Source organism: Paroedura picta, chromosome 5 (genome assembly GCF_049243985.1).
Source record: "Paroedura picta isolate Pp20150507F chromosome 5, Ppicta_v3.0, whole genome shotgun sequence".
Classification (NCBI taxonomy): Eukaryota; Metazoa; Chordata; class Lepidosauria; order Squamata; family Gekkonidae; genus Paroedura; species Paroedura picta.
This window is the reverse complement of record NC_135373.1, coordinates 108,395,988-108,417,670: the sequence shown is the minus strand read 5'-3', so window position 1 is coordinate 108,417,670 and position 21,683 is coordinate 108,395,988. Positions and strand designations below refer to the sequence as shown.

General features: G+C 44.3%; 1 protein-coding gene across 2 annotated transcripts in view; it reads right to left on the bottom strand.

Moving 5' to 3' along the window:
• The window catches only part of SVOPL (SVOP like), a 34,040-nt gene that overhangs the window by 9,017 nt on the left and 3,340 nt on the right, over window positions 1-21,683 (bottom strand). The window contains exons 2-12 of one of the 2 annotated variants that reach the window (XM_077339810.1): window positions 18,028-18,116; window positions 15,890-15,981; window positions 14,340-14,438; window positions 13,416-13,487; window positions 12,425-12,549; window positions 9,921-9,984; window positions 8,800-8,925; window positions 7,019-7,147; window positions 5,981-6,054; window positions 1,876-2,084; window positions 892-1,007 (exon numbers count right to left, since the gene is read on the bottom strand). In XM_077339810.1, the coding sequence (XP_077195925.1) occupies window positions 892-1,007; window positions 1,876-2,084; window positions 5,981-6,054; window positions 7,019-7,147; window positions 8,800-8,925; window positions 9,921-9,984; window positions 12,425-12,549; window positions 13,416-13,487; window positions 14,340-14,438; window positions 15,890-15,981; window positions 18,028-18,116 (1,195 nt within the window). The remainder of the gene's footprint in view (window positions 1-891; window positions 1,008-1,875; window positions 2,085-5,980; window positions 6,055-7,018; window positions 7,148-8,799; window positions 8,926-9,920; window positions 9,985-12,424; window positions 12,550-13,415; window positions 13,488-14,339; window positions 14,439-15,889; window positions 15,982-18,027; window positions 18,117-21,683) is intronic. The other variant, XM_077339809.1, reaches the window with a different exon arrangement.

Here is a 21,683-nt window from a genome sequence, read left to right as displayed (position 1 = left end):
ACAAATTCAGCCTTGTGCATTGTGGTACAAACCAAGGATTGTGCCTTGTGGTACTGCACAATAATGGGCTTGACAAACACATCTCAACATGTGGTGTTGAGAAACTAGTCTTGGGTGGCCAATCCCCTTTCAGGAACCAGCTTGGTGTAGTGGTTAAGAGTGGTGACTTTTAATCTGGTGAGCTGAGTCTGATTCCCCGCTCCTCTACATGGAGCCAACTGGGTGGCCCTGGGTTACAGTCCCATTAGAGCTGTTTTCACAGAGCAGTCCTGTCAAGGCTCTCATAGGGTGTCTGTTGTGGGGGGAGGAAGAGAAGACACTTTTAAGCCGCTTTAAGTCTCCTTTCGGTAGTGAAAAGTGAGGTATAAAAACCAACTCTTCTTCTTCTTGCTTTGGGGGAGTACATTTTTTAATAATTGTTAGGCTGACTTGCTGGAGTGTTCTTCCTGCAAAGGTCAGCTCTCTTCCCTAGCCTCCAACAAGTTCATCTCAGTTCTCATAGGGACATAAGTGAACAACTTATGAACACATGGACAATATTTACTTTTTAAATTTATGTATTTGTGCTGTTTATAGTTCCCCTTTCTTTCAGAGGAACTTGAGCTGTGCTAGAGCTGGTATACCTGATCTCAGTAGATCTTGGAGGCTAAGCAGGGTTGGTACTAAGCCTTTAGCTGGCCTAGACCTCGTTTTGTTGCTGGTAAGTCCTCCCCCTCCCCCATTGCCAGTCAAGAAAGATGAACTGTCAATAACATTTGAATGACCATTATATGGTGTGTTCAATTCTCACAATGTCTTGGTAATGCCTGGGGAACATCACAAGCTCTAGGGGTGTACAAAGTGCAGGATGAAAATATTGCTTTCGTCTTCATATGTCAATACTTGACATACTTGCCTAGAAGTGCAGATGTTGAGGAGAAGGAAGAACAGCGCTGTACATCCCATAGTTATTGCCAGGCTGAATCGCCTTCCCAGCAGATTGATGCCCAGGATGTTGAGAGGATTTACTGAAAAACAATGAATGGAGGGGGGGGGGAACCCATCATGTCAAGACTGCAAAAACCAGGTTGCTCATCCTAGCTGTTAAACCCTCTTTGCCACCACTCCATGTTAACTGACCCAAGGAAGGTATGATCCACAGGTACTAATGTTCTATAATTTCTTGACATATTTGCAAGAACTGTTCACACTGCCATGCCTCTGGCAATACAGATGTGGGCAAAAGGAAGCCTGGCAGAACTCCAATGACATTTTCTGGAATGCACCTCATGAGGGAATGTGGGGCTGAGAAGCAATATCCATGCATCCGTCAAATGCAACCTTAAGCCACACGCTTTATTTGCGAGGGAGCCATGCGGCATGTGAATTGGAGCACACCAATCTTGGTTGTTGCAACTTCAGCTGGTCTCTGAGGTAGCAAAATCCTCACTCAATATCATTAAACTTGTTTACCTATAGACAACCCAGATGAAACTCTGGAAGTCTGTGATTGACTAGCCCATCTTTTCCAGTTTCTTTGAATAGTAGCCGGGGAAGACAGACAGAGATATTTAAATTGGAATAATGGCACAGACAGGGGAGAGAGTTGAATCCTTTCCCGTCATACACTATGGACTCAACACAATCCCCCTTCCCTTTTCCAGATGAGACAAGAGATTTGACCACAATTGTCCCTCTAGCTTGACCTAAGAGCCATGTACTCTTGGGTCACAAGTTTTGCCAGAAAGCTATGTAGAACCAAGTCCAGTGGATGATGAAAGTTGCTGTAAAGCGCTCCCTGCACAGTAGGGAGTTCCCAGACTTTACCTTTGCAAAGTTCTCTCCCGCTTCCCTTCAGACTATATCACATTGCAATAAAGGTGGGAGGAACGTTACATGCAATCTCTCCAACGGTGCTGATGATCATGACCTGGTAATCGGAAGGGGCAAACAGGTGACATAAGCAAGGGCTATGGAGCTCCTCGGCATCCTTGCCAATGGCTGCCTCTTCAGCTCTTCCTCCTCCTGTGGCACAGACCAGGTTCTTCTCCAGTAACTCTGCACTAGCCAGGATGACACCATAGTAAGCAAAAGAGATCCCAAGCCTGCGAAAGAGGCCAAAGAACCAGCATAAGAAATGGAACTAGTCTCGGGTGCAGGACAAGGTCCTCTCAAAGGGCTCCCAATCAGAGGATGGAATAAAGCACAGAGAAGCACAGGCAATAAAGAGTGCAGAGGAACTTGGGATGGGCTAGAGCTGGAACTATTCTGGGCTCATTAAGTAGACTGGTGCTTGCCAGGGATGTTGAAGGAAACTGCTCCATGTTTTTTGTTTTGTTTTTATTTTTGCAAAAACTTATTAGAGCTTGTGTAAGGACTTGCAGGGGGAAAGGTAGGGTCACCATGGATCAATCATGCATGTTGCAGAGGGAAAATTTAAAGCACCCCAAATCATAATGGAAATCTCATTCAGTGCAGAGGGGAGGGATTTATTTGGGCTGGGAGAGGTTAAAAAAAACCATGCAGACTCGACACAGGAGCCCACACAATCCATAATGTGTCAGATGAACAGGGAGTTTCTATACATGTACAGCTATGGCAAATGCCCACCAACAAGATCATGTGTATTGGGAGCATTCATAGTAGTCCCATGGCTGGGCTTCCAGTATACATGGCTGTATCTGAAAAGGGCTTTCAATGTCATCAAAGAATTACCCAGAGGAATTCCAGGAAGGGAAAGAAATACCACACCCAGAAACACATTGCCTCCTCATTCCTTCTTCACACCAGGCTTGTAATAAATTATCGTTTAAAAAATTGAGTAGTTTTGTTAAATTTCACAATTAAAATCAGGTAATCCAATTGATGATGATTGGATTTATTTCCCACCACTCCCTAAAAGGCTCGTGGCGGGTAACAGTAGCCTTAATCCCATTAAAATATCCATTAAAAGACTTTAAAAATCCCAACATTATGGAAAATAATCACATTCCCACCGCCCACTACTAGAGCAGCAGGGAGAATGGAGAGGAATGATGTAACTTCCAATCCCAGGGGAGGGGCGGTGGTTCTAATTTTGGTTTTATGTGGGGAAACACTTGTCTGGGTGCTATCTGCCCTTTGGGATGAAATCTTCAGAGGATGTACCCCAGACCCACAGGACCCCTCCCTGCAAGGTAACAGACACTTAAAAGAAAGCACCCCATTTTAAAGACAATAGCCTTAAGCTGCGTAATTGACATGGCTGAGGGCTAGGCAGCCAGGAAGAAGGCACACTAGGCTGTGCATGAAGGAGGGCATGTTGCAGCGGCAGGCACTGAATGACATCATCGCATCGTTCAGGGAGGGGCGAGGCCGGGCTATAAGAGGTGCCACATGCATCAGCCAGGCCTCTTTTGCTGGATCACACCAGGAACAGCTTCCTGCCCACCCGCCCTTGGTGCGGGGATGGTTTGGAGGGTGTAATTATCGTTATGTGTTCGGTTACATATTTTGACACAGCCGGTGGGTCACATGGAAGGGAGCCTGGTTTGGGGAGGGGTCTGGCTTGTGTGCTAGACTCCCCATGGTAGGGGGCGTGGCCTCCTTTAAGAGGTGGCAAGTTGCGAGCAAGCGCCAACCTGGCTGGGTAAGCGGGGGCTCATCATGGCCAGGTGGCCTGGGATGCAACGAATGAGGTGTGTGCCTCGCTAGGAGTTTCTCAGGTGAAGACTTCCCTGGACCCCTGATGGCCAGGAAACTCGAGTTCCCAGCTAGGAATTGGTACAGGCTTTCTGAGGCCATAGGGGCAAGGGGGAGCGGTGAATAGTTTCACTCATTCTTCCATGTTGGCCAACACTCTTGTTGGATGGTTTACTGAATAAAGCTGTGGCCATACTTTAAAGCCAAAAGTTCTATGGTTTGCAGGCATTTATTGGGGACTCCTGAGTTGCTCACATGCTAGTCAATAAAGATTCTTTTCTGCAGTGTTACAATATGCAAGTTAGCTTTACTCACCCACTTTTTTAAAGTAGCAGGTTGGGAAGGGGGGGGTTCTTAACGTTTAAACCATCCTCTGGGGGAAGGGGGGAATCCATTAGACATATTGCATTTGGGGCATATTTCCATCCCAATTTCCAATATTTGGAGGTTTAAAAAGATCCCATAAAATTTTGTTTTGATTTTGGTTCTCTTGTTCAAATTGCTTCATGCTATTCTCTGGATGCCTGTTTCCTTAATGTATTAGTGGAGTGGAAAACGTCAAAGGGGTACTAAGATAACCCAGTGGCAAAAATGCATAGATTATCTGAGGTCTATTGTCTACTTAGGTGCTTTTCTCCCCACAGAAAATACACTGTAAGTAGTTGCTCACTACAGTACAGATGCCAGTGTCCTAAGAGGAAAAAGTTCTAGATCTAATTTGTTCTGCATTTTGCTTCCGAGGACACCAAAAACCCTGAGTTCTGTATACCTTGTTGAGCTTTAGTATCTTTTTCTCCCACAATGTCAGATTTCCAGTGTAGGAGCTTGGCTCAGAGAAAATATGTTCCAATCAGGTCCCCAAGGTAGGGGATCCCCTCTGGGCTACATTTCAATTTCATAAAGAAATCCAACTTGAGAAAATTCCAGAGCCATTATGAGTTTCAAAATGTTATGTCTGATTTTTCTGACTTGCCTTTGAGTAAGGTCATTAGGTCTAATTTCCAAGTTCACTGCTGGAAATATATTTTTCAATTACCCAGGTTTCAATCCAGAGGGAAGGGGCTTTCAGTTTTCCTGTCATTCCGTTTTCCCCACCTGAATTGCCACTATTAACCCCATTAGGGGATCTATTAACCCTGTTAAGGACCACACATGTACTGGTGCAAGCAACATGAACTTATATAGAATCAGAAAGCCTTCCCTACAGTCACTAACATAGGGTAATAATCAACAGAAAGTGAAAGCACTATAAAGAAACATCAATAGGGTTGATACAGTTTGGCAGGGACACTAGTTAATTGTTCTGGCTGGATGATGTCCCCATCAGGGACATATCTAAAGAGCCGCTCTTTTCTGTCACTTTTCATCCACCATCCAAATGTGCCCAAGGAAATAAAACAGCATAACAGTCAGATGAGAGGTCTTCTATTCGCCTCTGTCTCTGGCAACAATAAGCCTTACAGGAAGGAAGAGCATATTATCCAGAAGCCAAATATCCAAAGATTCAAATGCACGCGTATTTATACAATAGCCAACTAGCTAGATAAGATAAGGAGCGAGATCAAAAATGGGAAAATGTGTGTGAATTTTAGATAAAATATGCCTAACAATTGTCAACTGAAATATTTGTATATATTGATGATTGGATTTGGGTTGTTTTTACAAATGTGCAATTCAGAGCAGGTAGGCAAATGGAATTATGTGCCAATATTGTGTGCTTGTTGTGCCGAAATTCCCCTAGTAATTCCATCAGCAGCAGATAGAGCAATACAAAAGCCAGATATAGAATGGATGGGGGGGGGCGGGGGGAGTAAGGCAATGCCTGCCACTGCTTGACAAACACACATTCCATTATCTTCCAATACACAATCTCATTTGCTGTGTTGTGTGTGTGTTTAAACCGTTCTAAATTACTTCGATACAATAGAATAAGATCTCTGGCTGAATCTCTGGCACTCTGTGGCTGCCTTTCAGTGCTGTACAATAGAGCTTTTCCAATGGATCTGAGGGTACGCAAGGGGTATTTGTGCAGCTTCATTATCTTCTGTGTAATTTCCCAGTTAACAGGAAGAGAAATAGACTTTCCATCGAATGTCATCAGTCGCCATTTGGGCCTTTGACCTGCGATACAGAGACAGCACAGGTCGTTTTATGGGGGGAAAGACTGATGAATTCAATCATCAGATTCTCCCATTCTAACTGACTATCCTGTGATAACAATGGCTTTCCTCTTTAAAATGCATCCGAACAAACTCAATCAGCATGTTCCATTGATTTCAGACCCACCATCAGCTGAAAGGAACAACTCAAACACATTTACCATATAATCCATATCTGCAAAGTTGTCCGTAAGTATTTGGGATCCAGTAAGTCTTTGAATCGACCTCTTTTTTCCTGAAAATAATTGTTTAAAGGGAAAAATAGGTTAGGAATGCACCATTGCAACCTTTTGTATTTCTACAGTACCTGTATTTCTACAGGAAGCAATTTCAGAACTATAATCTAATGAAATCAAACAGCTGCTGGTGACAATTAAACATGACAACTAACTGGAACCTTCTTTTATTGTAGCTCCCAAATAGTAGCAGGTGATGGGGACAAACAAGAGAAGGGGAAATGTCGCCATTTTTAAATGGTGTGTTCATTTATTTTATTCATCAAATTTATATCTTGCTCCATCTCCCCCAAAAGGTACTTGGGGCAGCATATAAATATAATATACACCTTTAGTCCTATATTATAACTGCCATCCCCTAAATCGTGTGACTTAGTAATTAATAGTAGGCTAGTAGGTGGTTTATGAGCCTCTTGTGGCGCAGAGTGGTAAGACAGCCATCTGAAAGCTTTGTCCATGAGGCTGGGAGTTCGATCCCAGCAGCCGGCTCAAGGTTGACTCAGCCTTCCATCCTTCCGAGGTCGGTAAAATGAGTACCCAGCTTGCTGGGGGGTAAACGGTAATGACTGGGGAAGGCACTGGCAAACCACCCCGTATTGAGTCTGCCATGAAAACGCTGGAGGGCGTCACCCCAAGGGTCAGACATGACTCGGTGCTTGCACAGGGGATACCTTTACCTTTACCTTTAGTAGGTGGTTTGAACAAGAACTGGACTGTGGGTTGGGAGGGAACAAATGGGATTGTGCTGCTAATAGTGTATCATTTGATATTGTTTTATTGTTTTATGATGATATTGTTTTACCTCAAGCCAGCATAGCCAGGAGTGGCGCTCAATAAATTCAAATACAAATGAATGAATGAATGAATGAATGCATGAATGAATGAATGAATGAATGAATGAATGAATGAATATTTAATCTGAGGGTCAAGCATCAAATACAATGATATTACTCAGATTCTTACATTAACAGGTTCCACCAGCTTTCCGTCAGGCATAGCAGAATGGTTCATCTTGGCAATCCACTGCAGTGTTGCAATGGCCGCTTTGTCATTTCCACTGGAAACATTATACCGAGCAGATTCAGGGATAAACTAGAAACACAAATGGGTTAGAACGATAGACTAGCTGCAACATTTCCAGTGTTGTCCTGGATTCTTAAACACCAACTTTTCTGAGGTCTTTACTTTAGGCTTATGTAACATGCATTGATTGGCTGTTTCAGCAAATAATTATCATATGGCTGTATTTGGATGTGTGACACACTTTACTAATTTAACAGAATTAATTTTTGCTATATATTCCCACTGTCATATAGGGAGTTCTTAGTCTGACGAAGAGTGCTTGCACTCGAATGCTCCCATCTTGAATAAATCTTTGTTGGTCCTAAAGGTGCCACTGGACTCGGATTTTGTTGTAATGCACATCAGTACACAGTACCTTGCCGAGTGGTTCACAAAGTACTTGTGAGCCATTTGACAGTACAACATGGAAAAACATCATGTGTGACTCAGGCTATCACAGCTATAGCCAAAAGTAATTCTGGTGGATTTGTGCCACAATCATGGTAAGGATGTAGCTGCCTTACATTGAGTCCAACATGGGAGATGCTAGGGATTGAACCAGGAACCTCCTGCATGCAGAACAGCCCCTTCCTGTGGCTTCATTACTGGAGCGTTTGTTAGCGTCCAGACCCAACCCCAGCCAAATGGGGGAGTGCTTTAGTGTTAGCAGAATGGAATTGGACCATACAGCCCAATATCCACAATGGAGAGAAATGGAATCATTTGTGTCTGCATGGGATCTGACTCATGGTGAAGTAGTTCATTAACTTGAGAAGACTTCCAGTTCTAGGACCAGTGGAGTCTATATTAAAATAGCTCTGCACATCCTTAAACCGCCCGTGGCGCCGCGGGCGCTACGGACTAAATAAAACGCTAAGGGCTGTTGGGGAGGAGTTAGGGCGGGCTCGGTCCGGGATAAAAACTCGGAGGAGCGAACCAGGAGCCGCGAAGCGGCTCCTGATTCGCTCCTCCGAGTGTCAATCCTGGACCAAGGAGGCAATGGGGACGCCCGCGAAGTGCGCCTCCCCATTGCCTCCTTGGCCGCCATTGCCTCCGAGTCGATGCGGGGGAAGGAGCAGGGCTGCCGCATCGCAGACGCGGCGGCCCTGCTTCTTTCCAGCCACACACCCGCCCAACTGTATCTTCTCCCGGCTGCTGGGTTGCGGGGGGGTGGCCGCGCCGCCTTCTCCCGGCTGCTCCAACGGCCGGGAGCCGCCTGAAGATTGCTGCTGTCGCTGGGCTGGGCCCTCCCGCCTTCTCGCCGCCAGAAGCCTCTCCATGGCTTGCGGTGGGGGGGCCGTGCCGCCTTCTCCCGGCCGCTCCAATGGCCGGGAGGCAGCTGAACATCGCTGCCGTGCCCGGCCGCCGCCCTTCCGCCTTCTCGCCGCCGTGCCACCACAAGCCTCTCCATGGCTCGCGGTGGGGGGGCCGCGCCGCCTTCTCCCGGCCGCTCCAATGGCCGGGAGCCGCATGGAGATGGCTGCCGTTGCCGCCCAGGGCCCTCCCGCCTTCTTGCCGCCGCTGCAGCGCCCTTGCAGCCTCAGGATCGTTGCCCCACCGCGCCTGAGCTGAGAAACAGGCACGGACGACGCCCACAAGGTCAGTCTAGCGTCCATTTTATTAAAAAACAAAATGGGCTTTAAATCTAGTACACTTTATATTCAGTGGTAACTATTTCTTACCTTAAATGCTAAAAGGAGAACGATGCCTGGGAGAGAGGCAATTCTGATCAGCCATCGCCACCCAAGGGTGGGGTTGACCACTGACGCCAGTCCAATAATTAACAAGGATCCTACCAACCAAAATACCTGTCAAATGGAAAACTGGAGGTTAAAACAGGAGGCAGTGGGTTTTCTCCAGTTCTTATTTGTTTCAGCAACATCAGCATTCATGTCTTTCCTCCCTGGAATTTTGCTGATGCATAAATATTATTAAGAAAACAGATTTCCCTGTCAGCACCGGTTTCCAGCTCACAGGTTGTCATTACAGATTTTGTTAAAGTAAGCGACACGTTCTTCAGCTAGGCTACGGAAGGTGGAATGTCAGCTGCCAATCATCTGTGGAGCATAACACAAGGTGTATCCAATTATTGGGAAATAAATTTCTTCAGCGCATAGCACCGCACATATATAATGCTGCAAAACATATCACCACCAATAAGGACACTTCTCTGGCTGCATATATGGACAAGTCTGGAGCACACTGAGGGTTTTTATTTTATTAATGCATTCCTATCCAAACTCCTCAAAGCAGTTTTTAGTCAATACAGAATACACACTAAAAACTAACACTAAAATGAGGGAGAGGAAAAAAAGCATACCCGTAATTCTTGGCTCAGGATTCAAAGCTCTATTTTAGTGATAAAAACAAAGTGGTGGGAGGTGCCAACCCAAGCTATGTTTCCTATGATGGCTGCAGTTATTTCTGAGCAGGCATACCCTGCAGACCCAAAAAATGATGCTTCCTAGGCTCTCCCAAAGCACCTCCTGCTCCAATAAGCTGGAGGAATTCCATGATTGGCTCCTTTCTTCAGGGCTTTTGTGAGATGAAGCAGTGGGCAATGGGCAACACACTGGCTGAAAATTCCATGCTACTCACCAGTACCATGCTGGGGCTCCTTCATGTAAATGGTTGATTCCCAGGAATGATTAAAAGAACACGGAGGCAATAGTTCTCCAGATGGCAAGGACCCATGGGAATTGTAGTCCATGGATAGCTGGAGAGCCATAAGTTGGCCACCCTTGCAAAAGGATGACCTGTCTGTTTCTCAAGATGCAATTCTGGAAGAGCAGAAAGGGCTTACCTGTGACAATGGCAGCATATAGCCCCGATACTTTGTAGGCAGGAATTCAGTTTTTATTATAAGCCTGGAAAAAAAGCAGGATAAAGTTGGGAAGCTTAGGGGGAGACAAAGACGTGGTCAACATCTCAGCTCATCAAGCGATTGCTATACACAATTCTGGCTGACTCACATGACTATCCAGAGGCTGGCCTTGACTGCGTAGCCTTCAGAAAACTCAGGACACAGTAACAACCATCAGTATCCATTCACGTGACTTCTCCAATATGCTAAGGAAGCCCAGTGTGTGCATTCGTGCATGCAGCTGCCACTTGGGATAGCTAGACCAAGACCGAGCAGGGCCAGCTCCAGATCTGGGAGGGTCACTGACAAGGTGGAATCATCTCTTTCTCCCTCTTCCCCATGCTCAGAGGGGAAGACCAGGCAAGAATTGTTTAAACGGTATAGCTATGCCTCATTTGCCATTCTCTGTCAGGGCAGCAATGAACTCCCCCCCCCCCAATAGGAATGACTGCTGTCACCTCATCACCAGAAAAAAAGAGATGAATATGTGGATGAATGGACACCTCTGCATTTGTTTCCTTCAGACCCTGGTGGTTCCTATATACCATGCTTTCTCAATGAGAAACTGGGGTATCTTTATAGCTTTGGAAGGGTTTGCTGAATGAGTGGGAGTTAAAAATTTTATCTATTTTTGATATTGTTAATAATTTATCATGATATGGCCACACATCACTCCACTTCCCAAAATGGCCAATGATGAACCACTCTCAATTCCAGCCCCAAGTCTACAGATATTTCCAAACCCAGAGCTGGAAACTCTACAGAAGTCAGTTTTCTTTGTGCACCAAGGAGCAGAAAAAGTCCAGCATGCATCTAGGGAACACAAAATTCCCATTCCATATATGTCCCATTATAAACAAAAGGTCTTTGTAACACAGAGTATAAGAAATATGCCTTACAAGGGTTCCAAACCCCTACCTTCTCAGGGACTTAAAAATCACACATTCCTGACAGATGCTCATCCTATCTTCTCCTAAAAAACTTCCAGCAGAGACTCTACCAGCCTCTGAGGCAGAGCTCCGAACAACCTTCATCATCAGAAAATGGTTTCTAATATTTACATTGAATCTCCTTTCCCACAATTTGAATCCATTGCTCCTAGTCCTTGTCTCTAAAGCTACAGTAAGCAAGTAGCCCCCCTCTTCAACGTAATCAAACAGAGCTGTCATAGCTCCCCTTGCCCTCTTTTTCTGCAAGCTACACCTACCCAACTCTCTCATCATCTCCTCGTAAGCATGGATTCCAACCCCTTAACCATCCTAGTCACACTAGCATAGCAGCTGAGGAAGTCTTGCCAAAGTCATGAGAAGGAAAGCAGCCATGGTTTCTATCAGTCAAGTCAGGACCGGGATCGGCGCTTCCTAAGGAGGGGCAGCTGCCAGGGACCAGGGCTTCTGCTGCCCACCAGCCCCCCCTCCCCCACCGCCCGCTGCTTGGAAGCCCTCTGCCATACAATGCAAAACCAAAACCAAAACCAAAGGAACACAACCCAACCTTAACAGGTAGGAACTCAGAAGTTGAGCTGTACAATAAAATAATGTAGAACTTGTTGATTATTTATTATGGGGCACAATTAAAAACAGAATAAAAACTTCATAAAAACTATACAGAACTAACAGCCCATAAGACCAAATGCGTTTTGACCCTACTGGGTCTTCCTCAGTGGTCAGAACTGTGATGATACACTCTATATGCAACTGGTAACGAAGGAACTTCTAAACTAAGCTGGCCAGATACACTCTATATAAAATATCTATATTCCACTCTTTATAAAGTGTAGCTGAGTGGTTAAATGGGATCTGTAAATTATGGCTCCAACCAATATATATAAATTTTATCCTTTTCGGAGACCACCTCCTATGATATGTATCTAGGGTCTCCACTCTTCGCAGTTATTTAATTCTGAGAGTGTATCTCATGTGCGTCAGAAGACAAGCTATACACCCTGCCCAGCATGACCAGAGAACGGACAAGGGGGTGTGGTGCAGACATCAGTGAATGTGGATGGTGAGAGAGCTTGTAAGGGTTGAGGGGGAAGATGCACTGTGGCTGGGAAGGGAGGCATGGGGGGCATGGTAGAAGGCATGTAAGAGGAGGGAGCCCTGGGCACTCTCTGTCTGAAATCAGCCCTGGGTCAGGTTTTCAAATGGTTTCCAGCAGCCCCACACTGTGCATATTGCAATCTTAGGAGGTGATGAAGGCGCAGACACTGGTGGACAGATCCCTATTGGGTTGAAAGGAGGACAGCCTTTTATCCAGGGGGATGCACTGTGAGTCTCTATCACAACCTGAGCTTCCACTGTAGATCCTGGCTCACCCCAAAGACATAAGACCAAGTAGGATGCCTAGAAATATGGCTGATCTACGCTCTCCCTCTCCCTCTCTGGCATTCTTGAGTTTTATCTCCTGGTGTTTTGACCGAGAAAGTGTTGGCAATACATTACCCTTGAGCATGACCTGATACGCCACATCCCACCATGGTCCGGAGGAAAACAAACCAGACATACGAAGGAGAAAACGATGTCAGCAAAGAGAAATATGCTCCCCAGATGAAAGACATAAATAAAATCTGGAACCGGGATAAGGAAAGGAATATTAAACATGTTAAATAGTGCAAGTTGTTGGGATAAAATGGAATAGCATTGACTTAAAGTGCAAAGTTTAGTCTCAGTTTTAAAGCTAAAATTTCACAACACACACAAAAAACTTGATGATCCTAGCAGTGCAATGGGCCATATATGTGAGAGAGGGCCTGTGGCTCAGTGATGGAGATTCTGTTTTGCATGAAGAAGGTCCCAGGTTCAATCCCTGGCATTTCCAGTTAAAAGGATCAGATAGAAGACCTGGATTCAAGGCCCTGGAGTTCCATTGGGGGTATAGCTTGGGGAGGGTGGAGCTTGATGATGGACCTCAGCAGGCTATAACAGGGGTAGTCAACCTGTGGTCCTCCAGATGTTCATGGACTACAATTCCCATGAGTCCCTTCCAGCAAATGCTTCCAGCATTTGCTGGAAGGGGCTCATGGGAATTGTAGTCCATGAACATCTGGAGGACCACAGGTTGACTACCCCTGGGCTATAACACTATAGACTCCACCCTCCAAAGCAGCCATTTTCTCTCTGGAGATTCTGAATCTGAATCTCTGGAGATCAATTGTAAAAACAGGGACTCTCCAGGTGCCATCTAGAGATTGGCAACCCTATCCACTAGACTTGAAGCTACCTCAAAGACAAATAAAAGCAGGCAATCAGAGGAGTCACACAAGCTGGCACAACAAAGCTGAATTCCTAGTAGTTCTCGATTTTATAAGTTAGACTAAACTCTAGCTTACTTTAATTCCAGGTCCGGAAAGGCTTGGCTTGCTAAAGGTGATTGTTAAATGCATAAGAGCAAGACCAAATGGCAACCCGATATATTCCCCTCAACATCACTTACTTTCCAGCGGCCATATCGATCAGCTAAAACTCCAAAGATTACGCTGGATATCATGTAGCCAAAAAAGATCATCTGAAAAGGATTTGAACACAAGTATGAACTGTCCACTCTATCTGAGGAACAGACCTATACTGAATTATACAGGATGAAGATGAAGAAGAGTTCATTTTTATACTCTGTCCCTAAGGAGTCTCAAAGCAGCTTACAATATCCTTCTCTTTCCCACAGCAGTCACCTTGTGGGGTAGGTGGGGGCAGAGAGAGTTCTAAGAGAACTGTGACTAGCCCATGGTCACCCTGCAGGCATCATGTGAAGGAGGAATGCAGATCAAAACTGGTTCTCCAGATTAGAGTCTGCTATGACATCATGCTGGCCAGTGGATTAGAAACACAACTGTCTCAAATTGCTTCTAGAATGATTAAAAACCTACCAAACTTTAAGTTGTGTAGTAAAATAAAATTTAGCATTAACACTTTTCTTCCTTTTAGGAGGTTGTTCCTGATTTGGCAGGTCCCTACCCCACACAGTCAGGTCGAGGTCCCAAGTGCCATGGGACTGCCATGAACTCCAGTTTTTGGCAGCATGTAAAGTGAAGTGACATTTACCACATGAAAGAAATGGAACGAAAGCCACTAGCTTCGGTAGATATTGGCTCTCACCTTTTGTGTTCAAAATGAAAGAATCACCACACAAAATGGGTTTGGTGAAATTACAAAGAAGCAACCATGAGAGTTGCACCCATAATGGGAGAATTAGGCCATAAATTATCTTTTAGGAGATATCAAACTAACAGACAGGGGAAAATATAAATCATACAAAGGGAAACATTTTAAAGCTGAATGGACAAAAATTCACAAGGGCCATTCAATGAATAGAATTTGTGTTGAGGCACAAATAGAAGCAGGCGAGGAACAGTCTACTTACTGTTGTCACTAATGCCACTTGCCAATTTCCCAGCTGCCATTCACAACGGATAACTGGGCCCACAACAGCGATAAGCATAATCTCCATGGCCTCTGCCACCTTCAGGAATGAACACATGTCGTTAGCACAACGGCAAACTTAGCACAGCAAGCAATCCTTCCACTTGCTGAGAGACAAAATCCTCTCACCAGAGTTGCGGATGAACCAGTGTAGTAAAGTCATCTGAATTTCACCTACATTCAATGGACATTGCATCAGTTCTGATAACACAGAATTGGTGCCCGATCTTCACTTTAAAATTCAAAGAGACAGTGGTCAGGAATCGGGATTATGATTATTTTTTAACACATGGGTTCTAGTTTCACATATAGCCCTTCTGAGGAGGCACAGCTGCCAGGGAAAGGGAGGCTGCATTATCTGGGCCATTCCTGCTTAAACTTTGCAATCAAGAAGGAAGAAGAAGAAGAACTGGTTTTTATATGCTGCTTTTCTCTACCAGAAGGAGTCTCAAAACAGCTTACAATCGCCTTCTCTTTCCTCTTCCCGCAACAGACACCCTGTGAGGAAGGTGAGGCTGAGAGAGCCCTGATAATAGCTCAGTCAGAACAGCTCTGTCATTGCCATGGTGAGCCCAAGGTCACCCACCTGGCTGCAGGTGGGGGAGGAGCAGGGCATCAAACCCGGCTTTCCAGATTAGAAGCCGGTGCTCCTAACCACTACCCCAAGCTGGTGCCTGGTTGAACATGTGTTCTGACATTTAAAAGACTGGGGTCAAGAGAAGCAAGTTCAAAATGTTTATTTAAAGGACTGCAGGCATGTGTACAAAGCATAAAGGCAATGTCTATCTCTTCTCCTGGGTCCACAGTTTTCTCTCTCCCCTTGGATACAGATCATCCATTCATATGTCGATTTTCACTTAGGACATTTATCTAATCCCCCCCCCCAATTGTATTGCATAACTGTGAGACAATTAGAGCTTTAGTTGTCAACAGAGGATTCCTAGTCAAAACATTCATGACATGCAGGAATGAAAACTTTAAAAAGTTCTTTAAAGTCACTGTGTTCTTCACAAGGTGAGACAAAGGCCAAAAATCAAAAGTCACCAGCCTTTCAAATATCTATCACATGAGTAATTATATGTGTTCAGGTATACCAGCTCCATATGAATACCACCAAAATACTTTTCCTGTATTTTTTTAGACTACACAGGTATCTAAAGTGCTATTCAAGATTTTTGGAGATATCCTTAGTATCCAGGTTAGGCTTTCCAGATTCCTATTAATGGTGGACAAACCTTTGGCAATTTTGACTGCTGCCCACTGATGCTCAAGTGGTCAGCAGACAGAAACCTGCTAGCCAAATGAGGGACACAAGCTTCACCATTGCATGATGACATCGATTCTGGACGCACTGGCATTGAACCTGAACCACACTCTAGCACTTGCCTGAATAACTCAATGTTTTCCATAGTAATACGGTGAATTTGGTGTACGCTGACTCTAATCATTATTTTCAGAATCCGATTAGGATGGCCCCTAGTCAAAACTTACTCCAGTACTGCCCATGATCAGGAAAAGCGCAATATGGAACCTTCCAAAGCCGATGGTCTCCACAGCTTCTTCCACAGTAAATGTCTTCTGCTCTAAAACATTGAGAAAAAGGGCAGTATTAGCTTAGCAGCAGAATGGCCACCGGCCTTCCAGTGGAGAATCACCACTTGTTATCATGTCTGGGTGGAAACTGTTGGTGGGGGGACTAGGAACTTTCACAGGCTTGAGATGTTCTCCTGGCCAGCTGTGTGACCTTGAGCCAGTCACAGTACCTTCAGAGCTCTCTCAGCCTCACCTCCCTCACAGGGTGACTGCTGTGCGGAGAAGAAGGGTAGATGATTGTAAGCCACTTTGAGACTCCTTCAGATAGTAAAAAGCAGTGTACAAAACAACAGCTCTTCTCTCTAGTTTCACTGATTCAAGTGTGTAGTCCTGTTGCTTTGAAGCGGTATGACAATATTTGACTCCTGTGGCACCTTTAAGACCAACTATGTTTAATTCTGGGTATAAGCTTTCATGTGTATGCACACTTCGTCAGATACATACCCAGAATTAAACTTTGCTGGTCTCAAAGGTGCCATTGGACTCAAACTTTGTTCTATTTATTCTCTGAGAATAATCTACAAAATAACAAACAAGGGCAGCCTGAGAAAGAGATGGAGAGAAGGAAGGGAAGGAGAGATTAAATTGGTCTTGGAAGTTAAAGACATCCTACAGCAAATTTTTCACAGCTCTGATTTGTTTTCAACATTCATGTTTCTATTGTTCTATTTTTTATTCACTTACTGTATAGCACTTACTTGCTGAGACTAAAGGCAGATTCCAAAATATTTCTTTGAAAAAACTCAGTCAGACAGGAAATGACATCCAATAAAGAATGCAATAGGGCTAGTTATTATGTAATCAGATGGATGGCTAGAAAGAATTTAGGGATTTTCTTTATTTTAAAATCATTCCATTTCTCCAATGAGCAAAGCAGCTAACCAATTAAAAGGTATGTTTTTCACATTGAGAACCTCCCATACCATAAACAAACCCCAAAACCAAGACAATTAACATATCGACAAGTTCATATCAGCAAGTGACATTCGATGGTTCTCTTTTGAACCTTCCAATATCCTCAGCAGTAGCACTTTTACCAGGGCTTTGGAAGGAAAGGGGGCAATTCACACATCCTCCAACAGGCATTTCAAAGCACAGTCCCGATAAGTGTCAAAGAACGAGTTACAGTGACATAGTCTGAGGAAGAGTGCTTGCCCTCGAAAGCTCACGCCTTGAATAAATTTTTGTTGGTCTTAAAGGTGCCACTGGACTCTGATTTTAGTATGGCACAGAATATTCAGCCTCTGCAGTTTGATGAAAATATAAAAGGAAATCCATGGTCTGATCTAAGCGGGCAAGTTGGTCTTGCACAAAAGCCTTGAAATCAACCAGCTGATATTTAGTATAATTGTCTTATTGTGCAACGTTTAGTAGGAAAAAGTTATTTAAAAGACACACTCAAATTCTGTCAGATTTTGAAATAGAATTCTGGCTTTCGAAAGAACAGAGGACTCTAAGCTCCAGAGCGGGGATTCTCAACCAAGACTCCCAGGATTACTGGTGCTCAGTGAGGGCTCCCTGGTCTTTCTGCCTTAATAGGGTCGGCCATAAGCTATTCCCAACATTGCTGTGAAAGCAGGGAACCAGCCACTTCCATTGTCCCGGGAGTGGCATTCTTGCATGGTTACCACACCTGGGAAAGGGGGTGAAGCCTGAATACGTGCTCCTGCTTCAAAACACTTCCTCATTGGGCATGGCAGAATGGCGTGGGCAGCTGACATCACTTACGGCCCAGTTTTGGGGCTCATCAATGTCTGAAACATATTTCAGGGGATCCTCCACAGTCAAAAGACTGAAAAAGGCTACTTGAGAGAAATAAAGAAGCAAAACCCAGATGTTCCTGTGGCCATTGTACTGGGGTGGGCAAAGCAACCAGTAAGCCAGAGATTCAGTCTGGGGGTCAGTTAGGCCAGAAAGTTAAAACAAGGTGCAGTAGCCCAGCAGAAATTTGGGGCAAGGGGGAGGGTTAATGAAGGATTCCAGTGTTGTCTTGAAAATGGGAATCAGAGAAAACAAAAGCTATGGGAGAAGGTTACCTGTCTTCATCTCCTGTTCCTGGATCCCCATTTCCTCAAGAGCAATGCCATTTATTCCTTCTTTCTTCTTTTCTGTCATCTTCTGGTTTCTGCAAATGTCCCAAGGATTCAGCTAGAGAAGTTCTCGTTATCCATTTTAATAAAGACAATAGACCATATCAGCCATAAATTATGACCTTTCAATTGTATGTAGACAGAAGGTGACAGCAGACAGCAGTGAGAGCCAGCGTGGTATTGTCATTAGACCAGGGTGTGGGAGATCCAAGTTTCAAAAGAAGCACAGTATAATAAACTCCCCCGTTCCAAACCGCAGGGAACTGAACCGAGGCTTTATAAGATATACTTCCATCCAAGAAGAGAGGGCACTGAAAACTTGTGGTTTTTCCACAATAGAGATGTATATTGTATTTTAATAATTAATATATATTGTTGTATTGGAATATATTGGAAATCACCCTGAGCCAACTATGATAGGAGGGGCAGTGAAGAAATCAAAGTAGTAGTAGTAGTAGTAGTAGTAGTAGTAGTAGTAGTAGTAGTAGTAGTAGTGATGTTTGATAGGATATTTTAATCTACTGAGTGAATCAACAGAACCCAAAACAGTGAATGTGCCATCTCAAAAATCCCTATTTCAATTTTTCTTCAACGTGCAAGTTGAACTCAAAGCACTTATTTTGTTTCTTTTAATTAGTTTTTAAAACAAATTTTCAACATTATTTGTGTGTGTAAAAGGCATTTCACAATGGTGTAAAGATGACATCAAAGAAACAGGCAGATAGGAAACACTAGCAGAGTGTGTGGATAGACAGAAAACGCCAAAAAAAAAAATCTAAAACGACATCAATCCACAATCAGGACTGTCTGTCCTGCAATGTGCAACATACAATGCTGGCTTGAAGGCTGGTCAATGTACTTCTGCTCCCAGGCAGTATATGCTGCCTGATCCTCACCACTGACTTTAGTAGCTGTTCCAACACAGGCCACAGCCACTATGGTAGGGGTGGCCAAACTATGGCTCTCCAGATGTCCACAGACTACAATTCCCATTAGCTTGTAGCCCATGGACATCTGAAGAGCCACAGTTTGGCCACCCTGCAGTATGGTTGCAGTATGGTTTACACCAGGGGTAGTCAAACTGCGGCCCTCCAGATGTCCATGGACTACAATTCCCATGAGACCCTGCCAGCGAATGCTGGCAGGGGCTTCTGGGAATTGTAGTTCATGGACATCTGGAGGGCCGCAGTTTGACTACCCCTGGTTTACACCATTGGTCCCCAACCTTTTTATCACTGGGGACCACTTAATGCCGGGGACCACTCACCGGGGACCACTCAACGCCTTTTACTGAGGCCCGGTTGGGGGGGGGTAGTTTACTCCTCTACTCTCAACCACTGCCCTAACGCTCTCTGATCGCTATGGTCATGTTTAAACATCCCTTCAAAATAAGATACAGACACGCCACAACAATGAACATAAGGAACATTTTATTTTCATGGAAATTTTAACTCATGAGAAGGCATCCTTCGGGCCCCACCTCCAATTAGTCGAAGGACCACATGTGGTCAGCGGCCCACAGGTTGGGGATCACTAGTTTACACTGCAAAATCAGCTGAGCAGAATTGTTCTTTATTTGCTTAAGACACACACACACACACCGCTACAGTTCCCATTGTGAAAGCAAAGTCAACCAGAGTGGAAAAATATGAGAATGGTGACGTCAGGTAGGCTAGATGGGATGTACCATGACCTTGCAAAAATAAGTGACCTTGCAATTAGAATGAAGTAGTCTGGAGCAAGCCATCACCAGCTGCAAGGAAAAGATATTAAGGAGTCAGCTTCACTGGTAAATTCCAAATATAAGTTCTAGTTGTGCATTCTTATCTGGGGGACCATAAATGTACTTGGGAGAGGTTGTCCCTCCGCCCCCCCCCAATTCTGTTTTTGCTGTCTCCTCGGGTTATACAATAACGATTTCCCCAGCTTTGGAAATTAAATTTTTGTGTCCTCCTTTGACACCATCAGGTGGAAGCAAGAAGGTCATGCACAGCCTTCCTGTATTTATTAGGCAAACTCCAGGCTTCAACTAGAGATAAGACTGGGAGGCAGCACACATCACGGCCTCCATTCCAGTACTCTTATTTGGACTTCAAAATATTGTGTTGGTTGATAAGGGTTGCCATGTGCCTTTGGGGCAGGACATCTCCTGCTCCCCGTGGGTGTTGCCTACAGGAACTGCGACAGCTGATGAAGGAAAGTTTAAAAAAAAAACAACCACTGGGCCTACATTGCAGCTCTAATATTTACATTTCAAAAGGCTGTGTAGGTAATTGTTGGTTAGGGTTGCCATGTGCTCACTGGCACTCCGGCAGTTACGGGGAGGGAACAGAAGGTTGGCAATGCAACTCTCGGGACACCATAGAGTTTCTGGCAATTCCCAGAGATGCATGACCTCGCAGGTTTTTGCAGAAATAAAGCTTCAGGTATAAACGATACGATCAATTTATGTGAGAAAGAGGCCAAAATAGTAGGAGAATGTTGTGCTTGATATATATATATAACAGAACATTTGAACCCTGCAGGACCTTTGGAGGCAAGCCAGACAGGCCAGAGGGATCAGATCTGAGGGAGAATGTTCCCATTTACAATACTTACTACAATACTTATTAACTCTCAAGTTGTCTCAATAAACTGAGCGTTGTTATTTCTCTCTGCATGTGCTGTGTCACTGCATCTTCTCTTTCTGCTAACTCCGTGCAGCCTCACAATCTAACATATTTGCTGGCTTTTCTATAATGGAATTCCCTCCCAACAGAGGTCCACCCCTCTCCATCCCTCTGCAGGGCTGTTCCAACAATGTGACATTACTTCCAGCATGACTCTGAAAATGACATCATCACACTGGGGTGACCCTCTAGGTTGGATTCCACGGAAACCGATGGAATCCTAGTGCCCCAATGCGGTGATTTTACTTCCAGGAGCCACACCAGAAATTACTTGCACTGCTGGAGTGAAATCAGCTTGACCACCACTTTTCCGAACTTCCCATCTTCTGTCTGTGCTCAGCTGCCCAGAAAAGGTTGGGAAACAACCTTCCCTGTAGTTCTTTAGACAAAAATGTTTAGTCTGTTTAGCAATAATTATTAGGCTAGTGGGTAATAAATTAGGCCTATATGCATATTTTCCAAAATGTGCACGTAGTACTAATTGTAGATTTTTTCTTGTTAAAGCCATCTTGAGTACCTTGTAGGGAAAAGCAAGATATACGTGTTTTACTAAATATAATCAAATCAATAAATAAAGCCAGGATTCATGAAATTAACAGAAGATAGATGGATGTGGCTGCCCTTTTCTAGATAAAATATTTGCAATAACCTGCTCCGAGGCCCATTTTTCTGGAAGAAGAATAGAGAAATTATTTCAAATTTTGTATTCCTGCTGATCTCTGTTCTTGTTTTGATTTATCCATCTACAATTCATAGCGGTGATTCCATATATTATAACATTTTCTGTCCCCATCCCATTGTGGTCTGTAAAATCTGTGCATTTAAAAAAAATGTTATTTATGTGACATTAAATTAACATTATGTGTTGAATCCTGCTGAATAATTCTGCTGACGGAAAGGCTTTCCCTCAGTAGAGTGGAACTCCCTTCCCTC